General features: G+C 42.2%; 1 protein-coding gene across 2 annotated transcripts in view; it reads right to left on the reverse strand.

Moving 5' to 3' along the window:
• LOC140191934 (venom factor-like) overlaps positions 1 to 20,318 on the reverse strand; it is a 264,302-nt gene that overhangs the window by 157,182 nt on the left and 86,802 nt on the right. For both annotated transcript variants that reach the window (XM_072249822.1, XM_072249823.1), the window contains exons 13-15: positions 15,100 to 15,303; positions 13,422 to 13,586; positions 2,889 to 3,018 (exon numbers count right to left, since the gene is read on the reverse strand). In XM_072249822.1, coding sequence (XP_072105923.1) covers positions 2,889 to 3,018; positions 13,422 to 13,586; positions 15,100 to 15,303 — 499 coding nt within the window. The remainder of the gene's footprint in view (positions 1 to 2,888; positions 3,019 to 13,421; positions 13,587 to 15,099; positions 15,304 to 20,318) is intronic.

The following is a 20,318-nucleotide window of genomic DNA, read 5'->3' on the forward strand; positions in this document are numbered from 1 at the left end:
TAAAGAGTCAATGTTTTGGGCCATGACAGTTCATCAGGACTCTTCATCTGGAACAGGACTTATTATGATCAATTAGGATATCAAAGATATTTTCAGGTGTAGCTAGGTAGCTGAAAAGTGAGGACAGAGCTGAAGTGGTACAGTTTGGCAGGACAAGTGAAGAGCAAATGATTTACTGGTGAGAGATTGCAGTCCTCTCAGTATATTTTCTCCATTATCCAAATCTTGAATGGACCGCTCACACACTAAATCCACCTCAACATAGCCCATCTCTTTGTTTACCTGCATTGCACTATCTTTGTATCTATAGCACTATATTCTGCATTATGGTTTCCCTTTTTACTGTCTCAGTATACTAGTGTATGGAATGATACACTTCAACAGCATGCAAACAAGAGTTTTTCACTATTTCTCAGTACAGGTGTCAATAGCAAATCACTTTCAATTCCATTTCCAATTTCAAATACAAAGGGTTTTGAGTGTCCTAGACATGGTTTTCAAATGCTTATGTTCAGAAGTGTAGCAAGTAATTATAAATACCATGCAGCAGCAATTTATTGCAAGTAGTTAATAGAATTATTGTTTCACTTATATAGGATAGTGTTGATACTACATTTGGAACATTGTGTACACTATCAGTCTTATTTAAGGATGGATGTGAATATGTTGGAACCAATTCAAGAAGGTTTAAATCTAATACGTGGAAAAGGTCTTTTGAGAAAAGTCTGCAGTTCTGAAGAATAGGAAGGACTTCATTAAGTGATAAAAAAAATCCCAAAAGATCATGAATGTATGTGGAGCAGATGTTCTTCTTCTGGGTAAAAGCTAGAACAAGATCACATCTCTTCATACAAAGGCCCGCCCATGTTCGACAGATATCTTTCTCCCCCTCAGACAGTTATGTATCTTTGAAATTGGTTCTTCAAAGAATAGTAAAAATAAAGTTCTTGAAAAAATATATTTTTAACGAAGATAGATTCTTTGTAATGTTACCCAAACAAAGTTGTAGTGAAAGTCAGGTAAGCCATTATATAATGAATTGTGGAACATGGAGAATAGTTGATAGCCTAATTCTACTTCCAGCTCATATGTCTGTATGCTACTACCCACTTACTGTATACTGATTCACACTGAAGATACAATCAACTTTTTGACATAAAATCAGTTGTTTATCTCATATTTTGCTCAACAAATGAAGCAAGTTGACAACATAGTTATAGAAGTTATGAATGGGGTCGATAAAACTTTACTGGTAGCCAAAGAGGGCATGATGTATCATATGCTTTTGAAAAATGTTTTTACATTTATTTGATTTTAAGACTGTTTGGTGAGCATTTTTTTAATGACAATAATAGTATCAACAATCTGCATTTATAATGCCCAAAACAGCAATAATATTGAAGAAGGACACAGAGAGCATAAGGTGCAATTAAGACACATGACTAAATACTTGCTTGAAGAATCATCTTAAGTGGGGAGTCTGTAGAACGCAACATCATGACAGCAGAGAGTGCAGGCAGCAATGGGGAAGCAGTTCAAAGCAGGGCTGCTCTCGAGACCAGAATTGAACCAAAATGTTTTAGTGGAAAGTAAATATGGGAAAGCTATGAAATAAAGAAAGGATGAGGCATAGAAGAATAAGAAAACAAGGACGAGAATTTTCAAATTAGCAACACATCATATTCTGTCTAGCCAGCCTCCAGTCTGATGGAATAAACATCGATTTCTTTAACCCCACAATTTCTCTCCCATCCCCCTTCTCTCTTTTTCCACTTTACATTCTGGTTCCTCTGACCTATTCTCCACTTCATCTGTACCTCCTCTTTTCATTTCTTCCATGGTTCACTGTCCCCCAATCAGATTCCTCCTTCAGCCCCTTAGCTCTTCTATCTATCACCTCCCAGCTTCTTACTTCATATTGCTCCCCCGTGCACTAACCTTCCGGCTCATTTGTTTCCATCTATCGGCTATCAGCGTGCACTCCTTCTGGACAATCCCTCAGCTCTACCTTCCTATTCTTTTTTCTGCACTCTTCTGATAAAGGATTTCAGGCTAAAACATCGACTCCATAGATGTCGCCTGACTCTCTGAGCTCCTCCAGCATTTTGTCTGCGATTTCCAACATGTGCGGACTCTCCTGAATTAATATGTGTTATTTAATCAAGAGCTAGTTTAGGTTAGCATAAGGCTTAGCTTGAAGGACGTGAACAGCAGAGCACTGTAGTAGCACAGGTTGAAGGGAAGGAAAACAAGGGAGGCCAATCAGGAGTCCGTTCAGACAGGGAAGTCTTAATGTAACAAAGGCAGGACTAAAAGACTAAAAGTTTCAGCAGCAGGTGGGCTGAGGCAGTGGCAAAATTGAGCGATATTACAACATTAACAAAAGGCAACATTGGTGGCCATCCATATGGATGTATCATCTAAAATAAAATGACATCATGGTTGCAGACACTCATTATCAAGCAGTTGTCTGGGAAATGGATGGATTCAATTGATGGAAAATAACATATGAAAGTGATCAATGACAATTGCAAAACAACTGAGTTGACATATCCAATCTGCTGCTCATATAGTGCCGAAAATTGGGCAAATACTTTCGACAATTTACAGATATATAAAGAGTGCCACAAGGGAAGACTGCTATAATAAATGTCTATGGTGACTGGGAATGTTTTCACTTAAATTACCAAGGGGCAGTTGGTGAATCAGAAATGGAACCTAAAGGTGGATAATTGGGAGTCATCATGGGCAACAATTACAGGCTGTTACCTTATACCTTTACCTGTATGATCTCTTGCAGTGTCTATCATAAATATAAAATCAGCATTAACACAACATTCACTTAATAAAACATTAATTCAAAACTGAGTGCTTCCAGAAATCAGCACCTGTTCTTGCTTCAGTCTTGACGTTAGTGCTCGCTACAAAGGCTAATCCTGCATCTGAGAAAACGCCGAGGAAATCTTTACCACTTCCAGCAGAGCAACCAATATCGTTCTTCTCCACCACATTCCAGACCTGTAATAAAACAAACACACACAAGGGCACACTAAAGAAGTGGGAAATGCAATGAAGTAAACTAAATTCAGTTAGTAGATATGTATGGATCTATTTCTTTTAGAGTAATGACCTCCCCCCCTTAGCACTACTTATTGATCTGTTGTCTGCACATGCAAAGCTGTTTATGTATCTCTCTCCCTCAGCCTTTCCCTATATACCTCAAGAGGGTTGAACTGTATTGTAACGCGAACAACGTGGAGGAGGAAAAGAAAGCCCCTGCACTTCTTAGCTTAACAGGTGCAAGGACGTACAGTATCTTACGCAACCCAGTAACCCCTGAAAAGCCAGCAAGCAAAATGCTCGACAAAATTGTTAAAATTGTACAAAGTCACTTGAGCCCTAAACCGCTGGCAATAGGTGAGAGATTTAGATTTTACAAAAGGAACCAGCCAAAAGATGAAGGCATTTCTGAATACACTGCATAACTGCGCAAACCTTTACAGTACTGTGACTTTAGAAATGGACTTTCTGTTGCTTTAAAGGATAGGTTTGCATGTGTCATGCATAGTCAAAGCACTCAAACGAGGCTACTGGTCTACTATGGCCTAATCTTAGTACGGGCACTGTCCATTGCGATATCATTAGAGAACTACAGAAAAGGAGATTAGAATGTGAAATGCACAAAATATCCCAGAATAGTGCAAAAAGTTGAACTTGTTATTGACGTGGCACATCGTCCTATGATGTTGGTTCAAAGAAAAAGTCTGCAGAAAATGCCACAGGCAAGGTCACATAGAGAGACTGTGCAATGCAGACAAAAAGCACAACTGAGTGAAAAGTCTCAAGCACAACGCTGAGCAAATGCACAAAGTTACCAAACGTAAAACACAGTCAGTCAACATAGAATCAGACAAAGGTGAACTGTCATGCCTAGAACTGCATATATTACTGAAGCAGATCACAAAATTATCTGCATCACAATAGATGTGTCTGGTGTAAAGCTGAAAATGGAGCTGGATACAGGGTCAGCGTTGTCTATCATTCCAGAGGCTGACTACAACAGACTGTTCTCTAAGATATCACTTGAGAAGGCCTCAGTGAATGTCTCCCAAAGGCAAACTGAAGGCAAATGTGATGTATGGAGGCCAAGCACAGCAGTTAGAGCATTATATATTGAAAAGTGTAGGGTCAGTACTTTTCTGATGTGAATGGTTGAAGAAAATCCAACTAGACTGGCACTCAATAAAAGCTCACAGTGTGGCATCAACAGGCAACAGCCGCCCAAATGTTAGCACAAACCAGGGGGTGTCACAACTGCTTAATGTTAGTGAGCAGGTGTTTGAGAAGGGAATAGATAAACAGATCAAAGACATTTGCCTAAAGCTGTTAGTGATTCCAAAAAGTTCAAAATGCAACCCCACAGGCTCCGTTACACCCATGGGAGTGGCCATCTTCACCATGGCAGAGAGTACATATTGACTTTGCTGGGCCATTTATGGACTCCATGTTTCTGATTGCTATGGATGCTCATTCAAAGTGATTGAAGGTCATACCAATGAAGTCAGCCACGTCAGCAAAGACTGTCTCTGCTCTGAGAACTATCTTTGCCAGAAATGGCTTACCTAAACAAATTGCGAGTGACAACTTCAGAAGAATTCTGACTGTTCATGAAGAAAAGTAATGTCAGACATTTCAAGACAGCTCCTTGCCACCTAGCAGTGAATGGGTTAGTTGAAAGGTTTATCCAAATCTTTGAGAAGTCCATTAAAGCTATGGACAAGGAGGATATTCCTACACAGCACAAGGTGGACAACTTCTTTTTTGCGTAACGGTACTCTGTTCATGCGATGACAAATCAAACACCTGTATGTCGCTCATGAACAGAGATCTTGCACAGACCTCCTGAAACCAGATCTACGGAGAGAAGTGCAGAATAAATAGTTCAGCTAGTTGCCAAGTGAATCGGCAAGGAGCTTCGACATTGACAGGACATCCCAGTGTGTGATTACCGCGAAGACAGGTGGACACCCGGTAGGATAGCTACAAGAACTGGACCGCTGATGTCCACAGTGGATGTTGGAGATCAGACATGGAGACGTCATGTGGACCAGATACTGGATGCTCAACCAAAGAACACACCTGAGTTGACCACATCCAACAAGATGGACACGTTACAGTCTCCGGACTTGTATCTTAGTGATGATATCACTGAAAGCAACCTGAGACCGGAAACTGAGAATGTTGTCTTCGGCAAGAACCAACCAAGCCTGATGCCACTCTACTGGTCCAGAGGCACCTCCTGAAAGAAACAGAGCGCCACCCAAAAGATTGAATCTTCAGAACTGTGGACTGTTATTGTGAAGGTATGTTTATTTGTAATATGGCTTTATGAAAGGGAAATTGAATGTTTTGTACATATACAGTTATATGTTGCATTAATCTAAAGGGTGAGGAAGTGTAATGAATGAATCTATTTCCTTTAGAGTAATGACACCCCACCCCCTCTTAGATTAGATTAGATTCAACTTTATTGTCATTGTGCCGAGTACAGATACGAAGCCAATGAAGCAGTTAGCATCTGACCAGAAATGCAAAGAATAGTGTTATTTACAAAATAACTGCGAATAAGAAGTAAGTGTTGCAGCACACAAATATAAAATTACTGAGACAGTACAATATGGGTGCAATACTGCTTAGCGCTGTGGTGTGAGGTTCAGCAGGGTCACAGCCTCAGGGAAGAAGCTCTTCCTGTGCCTGCTGGTACGGGAGCGGAGGCTCCTGTAGTGCCTACCGGATGGGAGGAGAGTAAAAAGTCCATGGTGAGGGTGAGATGCATCCTTGATAATACTTTTCACCCTGCCCAGGCAGTGTTTATGGTAGATGTTCTCAATGGTGGGCAATTGGCTGCCGATAATCCGCTGGGCAGTTTTCACCACACGCTGGAGTGACGAAGGGTTCCGGCCTGAAACGTTGACTGATCGTTTCTACGGATGCTGCCTGACCTGCTGAGTTCCTCCAGCGTGTTGTGAGCTTTGCTGAGACTAGTGGTGTTCTGCAGGGGGAATTGTTGGGACCATTTCTTTTTATGCTGTATATGAATGATTTATATGATAGAACAGATGGCTTTGTTGCCAAATTTGCAGACGTTATGAATATTGGTGGAGGGGCACGTAGTGTTGAGGAAAGAGGAAGGCTACAAAAGGACTTAGACAGATTAGGAGACTGGGCAAGAATGTGGCAAATGAAATACAATGTAGGGAAATGCATGGTCATGCACTTTGGTAGAAGAAATAAATGTGCAGACTATTTTCCAAACAGGAAGAAAATCCAAAAAATCTGAGCTACAAAGGGACTTGGAATCCATGTGTAGAATACCTAAATGTTAACTTGCAGGGTGAGTTAGTGGTGAGGAAGGCAAATGCAATGTTAGCATTCATTTCAATATAAGAGCAGGGATGAGATGCTGAGGCTTTATAAGAAACTGGTGAGGCCTCACCTTGAGTATTGTGAACAGTTTTGGGCTCCCTGTCTCAGAAAAGATGTGCTGGCATTGGAGAGGGTTCAGAGGACGTTCACAAGGATGATTCTGGGAATGAAAGGGTTATCATACGAGAAATGTTTGATGGCCCTGGGTTTGCACTCGCTGGAACTTAGAAGGATGGGGGGTGGCATCTCAATGGAGCCTTTTGAATGTTGAAAGGCCTAGATGGAGTAGATGTGGAAAGGATGTTTCCCGTGGTGGAGGAGCCTAGGACAAGAGGGCACATAAAACACAGATGCAAAGAAATTTCTTTAGCCAAAGAATGGTGAATTTGTGGAATTTGTTACCACAAGCAACTGTGGAGGCCAGGTCATTGGGTGTACTTAAGGAGGAGATTGATAGGTTCTTGATTGGCCATGGAATCAAAGATTATGGGGAGAAGATCGGGAAGTGGGGGTGAGGAAGGGGAAAAAAGGATCAGCCATGATTAAATGGCGGAGCAGACTTGATGGGCCAAGTGGCCAAATTCTGCTCCTATGTCTTATGGCCTTATGGACGCTCGATGAGATCCAGTCAGAACAGAAATCCAACACGCAAGCACACAATGAACTAAAGTAGAGCATGTTCTCTTTAAATGTCCAAATTCTGCTGCCAAGACATGGTCGTCATCTAGCGGAACTGGCCTGAACCTTTAATGCTTCAGAACTCTGCATAAATCCACAAGAGAGCCTGTCTTCTGCCAGGGGTAGTGGAGTTATAATTTGTCCATCTGTGCTGATCATCCCATCCTTGACTAAGCTGTTCCACCGTGAACACAATCTGTTATGAGTCAACATGATGCTTTCAGATCAGGTCATGCATAGCACATACCTCCGCCACACTGCTCAGGTGTGTTTCTGGGGTACAGGGGCTAGTGACCCTCGTGCCTGTTCTATGTACTTGTTATGAGTTATAAATCTAAGCCTCGAACGGACAGATCTAAATGGAAACGACCCACGCCTACCCATCGACTACATGATAAGGAACTGCGAATCATGGAGGTGGACTCCAATCAAATATAGGTGATCTTGCCAACCTGTACACTGAAGAGAAACCTTCCATCATTATTGTTGTTGAAACATTTCTCGACTCATGAGTCCCAGGTGGAGCGGACTGCATTACCATCCCTGGCTACTCAATGTGTTGCTGCAGAGATCGGGAGGGAACATCAGTAGGTGGCACTGCTGTTAACTGTTTGGAGGGTATTGCAATCCACCATAACCCTAGGAGAGATCCGAAAGACCTGGAACTCATGTGGTTCACCGTGGCTCTTCAAGTATAGAAACTACTAATTGGTGCTATCGGTAGACCTCCTAGTGCCAACAATGACGTCCTCGAATACCTCGACAGTAACACCTTCCCCAAGTTGATGGAGTTCAGTGCACAGTCTGTGACGCTTATAGGGGACTACAACGTCCATCACCAAGACTGGCTGGGCAGCCGAACAACTGACAATGCTGTCCAGCGCACACTACAACCAGCTGATGGTCTTGGTCTGCAGCAGATTGTGTCAGACCCAACAAGGGGCGAGTATACCCTTGATCTTGTTATGACGGACCTACCCGCTAAGGCAACAACTATGGCTCCAGTGGGTTCTTCAGACTATAACCACGTGCTGGTGAAGTTGGGTGTTCCAGTTTACCGTGACCAGCCATACAAGAGGAAAGTTTGTTGTTACAACAAAGCCAACTTTTGGGATATGAGTGGTCATCTTTCATCAACTGACTGATCTCGCATTGTCAAAGACAAGGACCCTGAGAAGGCTTGCACCAAGCTTACAGAAGTCATATGTGAGGCCATGGACATTCATATTCCCAACAAAATTGTTACTAAGAAGACTGGTAATGAAGTATGGTTTGATGTCAAGTGCAGACAAGCAGCAAAGAAGAAACGTCATCTCTACTGCCATCTGAAGAAGTGCAACACCCCTGCTAATAAGGAGAAGTTTGCACAGGCTAGGTAGTCATACAATTGGGCAGAGAGACGGGCCAGAAGAAATCATAACATCAAACTTAGCAGCAAGGAGTGGTGGAATGCTGTTAACTCCCTCTCTGGAAGAACAGGCCACCTGACATCCCTGTCATTGAGCACAATAGGGTCTGTACATACATCAACAAAGGAAAAAGCCAATGTTTTCTGTCTGGCTTTTGCAGATAAATGTCGGCTCACAAATGCTAATGATGTCAAGCAGCTTACTACCACCTTGCTGAACAAAATCATCTTCAAACCTAAAGACATCAGGAAAATTATGCAACAGCTTCTGCCTGATAAAGCATCGGGCCCTGACCAGATTTCAGCTAGAGTCTTAAACGAATGCAGTGCAGAACTTGCAAGTCCTCTCTGCTGCCTCTTCCAGCTATGCTTTTGAATTGGTGTATTCCCAGAACAATGGAAATAGCATCAGTAACACCAGTACACAAGCGGGATTCTAGAGCTGATCCTACAAATTACTGCCCCATATCCTTATTCAGTGTCATCAGTAAGGTAATGGAAGCAGCAGTCCACAAAAAGTTCAGAACTACCTACTCCGTAACAACTTAATTTCAAGTAGGCAGTATGGATTTAGACCTGATCACAGTACAGCCGATCTCCTCACCACCTTATCTCAAACGTGTAACACTTCCTTAGACAAAGGTGGAGAAGTGTGTGTCATAGCCCTGGATATCAAAGGAGCATTTGACAACGTCTGGCATAATGGACTCTGTGTTAAACTGAGATCCAAAGGAATATCTGGAAAGCTGCTTAGATGGCTGCAGAGCTACCTTCATGAACGGACCATCAAAGTTGTTATCTCTGGTCAGGCTTCTGATTCTTCAACCATCAATGCATCTGTACCACAGGGTTCAATACTTGGACCACTTCTGTTTTCCATCTTCATTGACGATGCATGCAGTAACGAGCTATATCTGTACGCTGACGACTCCACACTATTTGCACCAATTAGAGCAGGAGAGAGTAATACAGTGGCAGCAGGCCTGAATAGGGATCTTGACAGGATGAAAGCCTGGGCAGGCGACTGGAATGCCACCTTTGAGACTACTAAGTGCAAGCAATGGCGATGTCTGGGAAGAGGAATCCATCTACCGCCGACCCGTATTTGGGGAACTGCAAGCTGGATTTAAAGAAGGAGCTAGTAATCCCTGGTGTAAACATTGACAGCATGTTGGTGAGGGATAACCACCTTTCCACTGTTTCAAACAAGGCTGGACAAGGCTTGAAGCTCTGTGAAAAGTAGCATCCAAACTAGACAAAGAGGGCAGAGCCATGGTTTACAAAGCTCAGGTACGAAGTATCATGGAGTATGCCTGCTTATCATGGATGAATGCCTCACAGAGTGTCCTCAGCCAGCTTGACTCTATTCAAGGAAAGGCTCTCAGGGTTATAGGTGTCGATGAAGCCACAGCTTGTGAGAAGCTAGCCATCAGTAGCTTACCCCACAGATGACAGGTTGCTGCAGCTACTGTGCTATACAAAATGCACACCAGCCACAGCCCTGCAGACCTTCGCGCCATGCTGCCTTCATCTTATGAGAGACGGCACACCACACGATCAAGTTTATCTGTGCCTGCTCATGCTGTTTCTATGCCTGGTGCGAGAACCCACACACTGGATAGAAGCTTCCTTCACTGTGCTATCAGAATTTGGAACAGCCTTCCAAATGCTGTGGTTGGAAACATTTGTGACGATGGGGTCCAAACCTTCAAGAGTCGAGTGCACAAACACCCATCATCTCTGGGTGGGAAGTCACGAGCTTCTTCATAGGCTATCATGAAGGGGACCAGGATGGCAATGCTTGGTTGTTGGTAGGTAGGGTTAATACCTGACTTTCAATAGCCCTTGTGAGTTATGATCTTGCTGGACTTAGTCCTTAAACTGCTGGAGAACAGTGCGGAAAGAACAGGTGCTGTTTTCTCCCGGTAGGGATTAGTTTTCAGTTCCAAGTGCTCCCGCCACGTTTTGTCGCCCTGCAACCTTATCCTTCAATCTCTTTGAATTATGGAGGACAGCATGTGTATAAATGTCTCTCTCCCGCAGACTTTATGATGATCATCATGACTCCAGTATTTCTACTATTTTTTAATGTTTCTTAATTGTACATATGATTTTTTGTGTTCTATCGCTGAGCAGCAGTGAACCATCTGACTGGCCTATCAGAGTTCTCTTTGGAACTAGTTGACTTGATCATCATTTCTGATCTGGCTATTGCTCACGATTGCACTTAATAAAAAAAAAAGCTAACACTGGGGACGCAATCCGGACTCCATCTTGGACATCACCCCACACTACCTCCAGGGGAGCACACTGACTCCAAAGGCTCTCTCTCCTGGCAGCTGTAAACAAGTGACACCAGGGCTTGAGGCCTAGTCCTTGCTATGACTGAGGTCATGCAGCTCCTCTGCCACCTGCCCCTGCTCACCGCCAAGAAGTCACTGAATTGAACTTGCGGCATTTCACGTTAACAATGTCCAAAAGGGTCTTGTGCTCAAAAGAAATCAACCAAGACAGTCACTTGTTATTAGACTGTATGCATTCTTTGCTTCAGGCAGAAGCATAATGCAATCTCCTTCGTTTTCTCCATCAACAAGCAACTGACTGATGCAGTAGGAAGTTCTTAATATATAGTAGGATCTTGTGATCATTAAAAAATATGTTTAAATAGGACGGTAGTACCTTTTGTTGAACCCATAGAAGCCGCTGTGACCGAGCACACCGCCATCTGACCGGAAGGTAACAATCACATTACCAACCTGTTGAGTTAGTGATCTTGCTTGGGCTGATAAGATCCAGCCAAGGGTTCAAAGCCTACAAGAACACCTGAAAAATCTAAAACTAACTAAATTAAATAAGACAGACAAAAAAGATGTCATTGGGCAATGGTGACCATAAAACAAATGAATTGCTATGTTAAAGACCAGAAGAACATGCAAAAGGAGATGAAGTAGATCATTCAGAACTTTTGAGCCTGTGAATTACAGCTGACTACATACTGTAGCACTGTTTTCCAGCACATTTCCCATATGATTTAATATCCAGGATCCTATACATCTGTTATGAATGAATAACTCGGCCTTCCAGGTGAAGAATTCAAAGATTCACCACTCACTGAGTGCAGAACATTTTTCATTCAGCCTTCCTTTGTTCATTCAGGAACTAGATCAATCACAACTAATTCTTTTGAAGACCCTGATCTGGAGTTACAGTCTGACTTTGGTTCTTTGTGTGAATGGGACACTCTCGGGGCCTCACGACCGGCCACTTTTTGATATCCCAAGGACACGGCCTGGAAAACTAGTGCACTTTCAGGGTGCTGGATTTTCGTGGCTCTGGAGACTGGCTAATTCAAGGCTGGTGCCCCTGGCTGAAGCATCACGGGAGAACACAGAACATCAAGTGCAACAGGTTAGCTGCCGTGGGCTGTGCATCCAGAGACTGTCTGGGCGCAGAGCTCAAAAAAAAGCAATGCAACAGACTGTTAACATCATAAGTCAGCAAGTTGTTTGTTATCTCTCCCCTCTTGCTATAAAACAGGTAAACCTCTTTTTCCTGTGAGAGACAGCCTGTTGTATGTCGAATTACTAGGTGTACGAGTGGTCTTTGGGTACTGTAAGTCTGTGTCTTTATACTTTATACCTTATTGTCACCAAACAATTGGTACTAGAACGTACAATCATCACAACGATATTTGATTCTGCGCTTCACACTCCCTGGATTACAAATATTAAATATTAAAAATATTAAAAATAGTTAAAAATTAGTAAATGTTAAAAAAACTATAAATCATAAATAGAAAATAGAAAAATGGGAAGTAAGGTAGTGCAAAAAAACCGAGAGGCAGGTCCGGATATTTGCAGGGTACGGCCCAGATTCGGGTCAGGATCCATTCAGCAGTCTTATCACAGTTGCAAAGAAGCTGTTCCCAAATCTGGTTGTACGAGCCTTCAAACTCCTGAAACTTCTACCAGAGGGAAGAGGGACGAAAAGTGTGTTGGCTGGGTGGGTTGTGTCCTTGATTATCCTGGCAGCACTGCTCCGACAGCGTGCATTGTAAAGTAAATCCATGGACGGAAGATTGGTTTGTGTGATGTGCTGCGCCGTGTTCACGATCTTCTGCAGCTTCTTTCGGTCTTGGACAGGACAACTTCTGTACCAGGTTGTGGTGCACCCTAAAATAATGCTTTCTATGGTGCATCTATAAAAATTAGTGAGGGTTTTAGGGCACAGGCCAAATTTCTTTAGTTTTCTCAGGAAGTAAAGGCGCTGGTGGGCCTTCTTGGCAGTGAACTCTGCTTGGTTGGACCAAGTCAGATTATTTGTGATATTGACCCTGAGGAACTTAAAGCTTTTGACCTGTTCCACTTGCGCACCACCGATGTAAATTGGGTCGTGCGGTCCAACTACTCCTTGTGAAATCAACAACCAATTCCTTCATCTTGCTGACGTTGAGGGATAGGTTATTGTCTTCGCATCATGAAACCAGGTTCTTAATTTCCTCTCTGTACTCAAACTCATCATTACCCGAGATACGGCCTACAATTATTGATGCTTTGCTGCACGCTTGAGTACTTGGTGGAGGGTGTCAATGGTTTTTTGCTGGTGGGGGAGTGGGTCGTTGCCTTGTTGTTGCTTGTGCATGGGAGGGGGAGTTGGGGGAGGGCTTTGGGGTTCTAACGTTTAACTGTCATTCATTCTTTGGGGCATTCTTGTTTTCCTGGATGTTTGCAAAGGAAGAGAATTTCAGGATGTATATTGTATACATTTCTCTGACATTAAAGGTACCCTATTGAACTTTATGGTGAGCAACATTCTTTGAAACAACTTGTTGAAAACTCAAATGGTAAGTGTTCTCTTGTAGGCCTATCAAGCTTAATTTCTAGATAGAAACGTTTAGAAGATGACTCACCTTGCTCTGTGTTATTTTATTTTTCTTACTCAGTGAAAACACTGCTTTATCCACAGCAACAAGTCCAACGTTTGCACCAGGATCACCTGTTATTTTCAATTTGAACTTGTCTCCAGGTTTGTATAATTTCTTGTCATCATTTGGATTTACACTAGAAACCTTCAGCTAGGATAAAATGTCACAAATAGTAGGGTTATGGCTGAAACAATAGTTTCTGTTGACTGCCAGCAACTTTAGTAGGCTCTGCCAATTGTGATCAGGGCAACATGACAACACTTAAAAATTCTGACTTCTAAGCCATTCCCAAACTCACAGCAATATGAATGGCATAGACTTTCTTCACCAAACTCCTGTTATTTTCAATTGTCCACTTGGGATTGCTGGTGTTCGGGAGTTACAGTTTCAGTTATGTCAAACAGCTAATGGCGTTAACGAATTCTCACCAAAGGCAATTTGGAAAGCCAAGTATATCATTATTAATAAATGGACTGACATAATTGAGAAGTTAATGTGTCATAAACATTAAAACATAAAATACCTTTCATTTTGAAATATTCACTAGGTGTCAGTCAACATGAATACAATAAACTTAGTTTATTGCTGATAGTTTTACTAGCAATAATTATAGCATTTGCAATTCATATGCACCCCTCATTATTAATTGAAACATACTCAGAGTATTTTTGTTCAAGACTAATCTGTAATTATCTTACATTTTTATAAGTTCCAGTGACTTTCCATCAAGCACATCTCAGAATGTTAATTTTAGACCAAATATGATGGATCACAATTGAAGCCAATACTTTTAATACTTTATGTGAAAGTGGATGCATTGGGACTGAGGTGGGTTGGAGGTCCAGAGTCCAGTTTATTCTTTGTATGTCAGCAGAAAAGTCCACAACAGAGTGAGAAATCTAACACACTGAACTGAATGTGTGCAGATAGTGAAATGAGTTAGTGCAAGTTCTTCTTCTTAGTTAGCACACATCACCACTACCTGCAAGATTATATAATTTATCAAAACAACAAAAAAAACTTTTGTTAATGTACATGCATTGTTGGCTGCAGAATCAGTTAGTATGGCATCTAAAGGTATCGATGACTTGCAGAGTCTTTTGTGACTAAATAACCTAATCCAAGATTTACATGATCTAAGCCATTTATTGCAAATTTATTAGTCCAGTTTGAGTAGTTTGAATGATATGTGCTTTATACAGGCCCTTTTAACTTTAAACAGTTAGTATCGGTAAGTACATAATACATGCATTGTAGTTGTGTTTATTATAGTAATAGAACTTACCAGATGAAATTATACACAGGAAGGAGTGATGGTGAAGGAGTTTTGGGAAGCATACATTGCATACATGCAACAGCACTCATGGGCTGCTTCTGGTGTACCCACAACTGCATCTTTGGACAGAGTGTGTCCTTGTCAAACAGTGATTCCCCATTCTACTGTAAGGTCAAACATTGCTGCTAGCATGACTGAGAAGAGATCTAAAGCAAAGAAAGAGCCTTGTTTGACCTTAGTTACACTGGAATTGGGTCTGATTTGGACTTTCCCATAAGAATCGTGGCTTATGTTATAAATCTTATTCCCAAATATTGTTTGTGAGCCCCGACTACAGACTGAACCTTATTTGTACACCATCCCTGTCACAGAAAATAAGATACTTACTGTTCCCATGCATGTGTCCCTCACATCAATCCATACAGAATCGGCAACAAATTCCACCACTGATCCCTTTCCAAGATAGTAGTAAACTACCAATCGGAATGATGGAATTAAATTTGGTTCAATTGGAATTTGCAAGGTGATCATGACTTGTTTCGGCAGCCTGCCTGTTCTACCAAAGTTAACAATCTTCCCTTTGTTGATCAACTGGCAAAAGAGATTAAAAAAAAATAATTAAGACCGATGTAAATTTATTGAACAGAAATCTGAAGTGATAGGTTTTAAATTATTGATCAAAGACTGATTATTTTTCCCTCTTTCCCTTTCTCATGGTTCAGTCTCCTTTCCAATCAGATTTTTTCTTCTTCAGCCCTTTACCTTTTCCACCTATCACCTTCCAGTCTGTACTCCTCCCTGTCTCCCCATATTCTTATTCGGTATTTTATCCCCCTTCCTTTCCAGTCCTGATGAATGGTCTCAGCCTGAAACACTGATGATTAATTCCTCTCCATAGATGCTGCCAGACCTGCTATGTTCCTCCAGCATTTTATGTGTATGACTCTACAATACTGAATAGTTATTTTGTAACAAACCCAGACAAACAGAATGGAACAACCATCTGAGCGAATAAAGCACTCAACCTCAAACTTGAATATAACCCATAGAGGTTAATTCTATCATGTATTCTCTGTACATAATGTGTTCATAGTATAATAAAAGGTGTACCAGCTAAAGTGAGAATTTGAGAAAGTGAAAAGCCCAGAGATATTGAACATTTTGAAAAATACGACACAGAGTATTTATATTGTCAGCAGGTACTCAAGGTAGAATGTCTGGACACATGACACAAACAATTCTGCAAATGCTGGAATTACAGAGCAACAACTCCAAAATTCTGGAGGAATTCAGCAGGTGAGGCCAAGAACATTCTTCAGGAGAATGTCTGGGCTCCTGTTATCCCACTTCTCATTCTCACTATCTTCCCCAAAGCTCTGTAACAGATCTGTACACCAAAGACCCCTTCTGCGTCAAATCGACCTCTCTATTATCGGTAGTCCTTCGTATTCGAAGAAGGCACGAAACCTGTGCATGATAGAGTTTCAAGCGGAACAGCCGTTGCATAAGGGCAATCCCACTCTCTCGGCAGAAGAGACCTTGATCCAGTGGCACGGACAACTGTTACGGCTGGAGACCTCTCCTGCTGCAGTGGATGACCAGGACGTCTAAGTGTCTTGCCGTCCTCTTAGCGCTCCACAATGCCTTCTTGACCGTTGGACCATTAATCGGTCTCCTCCACTCAGTCTGCCAGGGCCAGACCACACTCTGGGATAAATAAATCCCCTACCTCACCGAGGGTCGAAGACCCGTCGGCTACCCTCACCTAGTTTGGCCCGTCTGCCGAGGCAGTTTACTGGGGTGTGGCCGCCTCACGTGTTACAGGTACTTGGAGTCACAGGTGAGACCTGAGCGCCAGGTGAGGACCAAAGGTGGATGAGCTGCCCTGAAAAGGGCACGGCAGGCCTCCCTCTCACCAGAGGTGCTACTGCTCCCTAGACACCTCTCTATTATTGCTCAACAAACCACTGTTGTAGACTGAGCCAAACTTTGCTCTTAGTACTCATTCAGCTTGTGGTAATTTCTTCAGCTCTATTGTTGCCATCACACTTTCTTCTCATAACTCAAACTAAAATGCATTTGTATTCATTGGCAGTTCTCTGAATCTCAGAATATCCTAAAGTGATCTGCATCCAATCAAGTTGTTCACCCCACAGTAAAATATATCCAAATAAATGTAACATGGAGAGGTCACAGCACATGTCATGAGATCTAATTGCATCCTGCATTGCTGGATCTCAACTCAAAACATCAACTGTTTACTCTTTTCCACAGATGCCAGCCTACTAAGTTCCTCCAGCATTTTGTGTGTCTGGCTTGTTAACTGAGAGATCAAGGTTGCACGCTCCTGACTCCATTGCTAACACATTGCCAAAATCACTAAATCAACAGCTATTAATGAGGGTTAGGGTTGGACTCCTGACTGAACCTATCTCTCACCCCTTCAGCATCACGCCCACTAATGGATGTCCCCTGGGGTCTGGAACGGTCAGAACACGCACATGGCTTGTGCACGTGAGAATGAAAGAGCACAATGAGTCCATCCAATTCCTCCTGATCAGCTCACTCAACACTTTTCTCATCCTGGGTCACTACTCACAGCCCTCATTTACCTCCCCATCTGGTTTGGGGATCCACCTGACGCACCACCTACCTACAAGCAAACTCAGTTGACATCACCCTACAAATCCATGGAGATGGAGGAAACCAAACTCCTACAGGAACATCATGACCTAAGCATTGCCTGCAGTAAAAAGGAAGCCAGCATCCAGCTGCCTGACAGACAACTCGGCTGTGCAATAGACATCCTCTCGGGCATCACCACTCCCCAAGGCCATCTGTTCCCTCTCTCTGCTCCTGAGTACCAAGCCATGAATGACTACGTTGCTGAAGTGCCACAGCAGCTCTTCATTCATCCAACCCAGTCCCCAGCCAGTGCAGAAATTGCTTATCCAAGTCCCCAGCCAGATTTCCTTCGGGAGTTTAAGGTAAAAGGACTCTTCAGAGGCAGCGATCAAAATATAACAGACTTCACCCTGAAAATTGAGTGGGAGAAGCTAAAGTCGGAAATATTGGTATTCCAGTGGAGTAAAGGGAAATCAGGGTGGCATGAGGGAAGAGCTGACCATAAGGCCATAAGCCCATAAACTATAAGAGCAGAATTAGGCCATTTGGCCCATCAAGTCTGCTCCACCAATTCATCATGGCTAATCCATTTTTACTCTCAGCCCCAAAACTCTTGCCTTCCTCCCCATATCCCTTCATGCCCTGACCATCCAGATCTATCAATGTCTGCCTTAAATATAGAGAAAGACTTGGCCTCCACAGTTGCTTGTGGCAAGGAATTCCACAGATTTGTCACTCTGGCTAAAGGAATTCCTCCTCATCTCTTTTCTAAAAGGACATCCCTCCTTTCTGAGGCTGTCCCCTGGTCTGAGATTCTCTTACTTTAAGAAACATCCTCTCCACAAACACTCCATCAAGGCCTTTTGCCATTCGATAGGTTTCAATGAGGTTCCCCCTCATTCTTCTGAATTTTAATGAATACAGGCCTAGAGACATCACATACTCTTCATATGACAAGCCATTCAATCCTGGAATCATTTTTGTGAACTTTCTTTGAACATTCTCCAGTTTTAGCACATCCTTTCTAAGATAAGCGGCCTAAAATTGTTCACAGTACTCTAAGTGAGGCATCACCAGTGCTTTATAAAGCTTCAACATTACATCCATGCTTTTATATCTTAGTCCTCTAAAATGAATGCTAACATCGCAGTTGCCTTCCTCACCATAGACTCAACCTTGCAAATTAACCTTTAGGGAATCTTTTGTGCCTAGTTTTCTTTTTGTATTTTCTCTCCATTTAGAAGATAGTCAAACTTTTCATTTCTTCTACCAAAGCGTATGACCATACATTTCTTGACACTGTATCCCATCTGCCACTTCTTTGTCCTAATCTGTCTGTCCTTCTGCAGCCTCTCTATTTCCTCAAGACTACCTGCCCCTCCATCTATCTTCGTATTGTCTACTAACTTTGCAACAAACCCATCATCCAAATCATATATATTTAGCATAAAAAGAATCAATCCTAACACAGGTCCCTGTTGAATACCACTAGTCACAGGCAGCCAACCTGAAAAGTTACCTTTATTCCACCTCTTTGCCTTCTGCCAATCAGCCACTGCCTTATCCATGCTAGAATCTTTTCTGTAATACCATGGGCTCGTAACATGTTAAGCAGCCTCATGTGTGGCATCTTGTCAAAGGCCTTCTGAAAATCCGAGTACAAAGTTGATTGGACAGAACTGTGATGGCTGGAGTTTCTGGGAGCAATACAGAAGGTGCAGGATAGATACATCCTAAAGAAGAAATAGAATTCTAAAGACTGGATGATGCAACATTGGCTGACAAGGGAAGTCAAAAACAATATAAAAGCCAAATAGAAGGGATATAATAGAGAAAAATGAGTGGGAAGTTAGAGGATTGGGAAGCTTTTAAAAACCAACACAAGGCAACTAATTAAGTCATAAGGAGGAAAAAGATAAAATATGAAGGTAAGCTAGCCAATAATATCAAAGAGGATACCAAAAGTTATTTCAGATAAAGTGTAAAAGAGAGGTGAGAATAGATATGAACTGCTGAAAAATTACACTGAAGAGTTAGTAATGGGGGCAGTGAAATAATTAAATAAGTATTTTGCATCAGTCTTCACTGTGGAAGACAGTAGCAGTATGCTGGAAGTTTGAGAGGTTTACGGAACAGGAGTGAGTTCAATTGATATAACTAAGGAGAATGTGCTTGTGAAGTTGAAAGTTCTGAAGGTTCGCAAGTCACCTGGACAAGATGGTGTACACTCCAGGGCTTTGAAAGAGGTAGCTACAGAGATTGTGGATGCATTGGTAATGATCTCTCAAGATCACTAGACTCTGGCATGCTTCCGGAGGACTGAAAAATTGGAAATGTCACTCCACTCATCAAGAATAAAGGAAATTATAGGCCAGTGAGCCAGATCTCAGTATGGAAAGATGTTGAAGTCCATTATTAAGGAAATGAGGTCTCAAGATACTTGGAGGCACATTGTAAAATAGGACTTTCCTTCAGGGAAAATTTTGCCTGACAGATCTCTTAGAATTCTTTGAAGAAATAACAAGCGAGATGGACAAAGGAAAATTGGTGGATGTTGTGTACTTGGATTTTCAGAAGACTTTTAACAAGATGCTACACATGAGGATGCTTAATAAGTTAAGAGCCCGTGGTATTACAAAAAAGAAACTGGCATTGCTTAAGCATTGGCTGATTGTCAGGAGGCAATGTTTGGGAATAAAGAGTCTTTTTTAGTTGGCTGCCAATGACCAGCTGCATTCTGCAGAGGTTGATTTTGGGACCACTTCATTTTATATTGTATGTCAATGATTTAGATTACCGAATTGATAGCCACGGTTATAAACAATACAAAGATAAGTGAAATGGTAGGTAGTTTTGAGAAAGCAGGGAAGTTGCAGAAGGACTTAGACAGATTAGACAGGCACCCTGTGAGCCACATGCAGAGGATACTGATGGGCTCACAGAGTGCATCACTGATTACATCAACTTCTGTGTGGACTGCA

Source organism: Mobula birostris, chromosome X (assembly GCF_030028105.1).
Source record: "Mobula birostris isolate sMobBir1 chromosome X, sMobBir1.hap1, whole genome shotgun sequence".
Lineage (NCBI taxonomy): Eukaryota > Metazoa > Chordata > Chondrichthyes > Myliobatiformes > Myliobatidae > Mobula > Mobula birostris.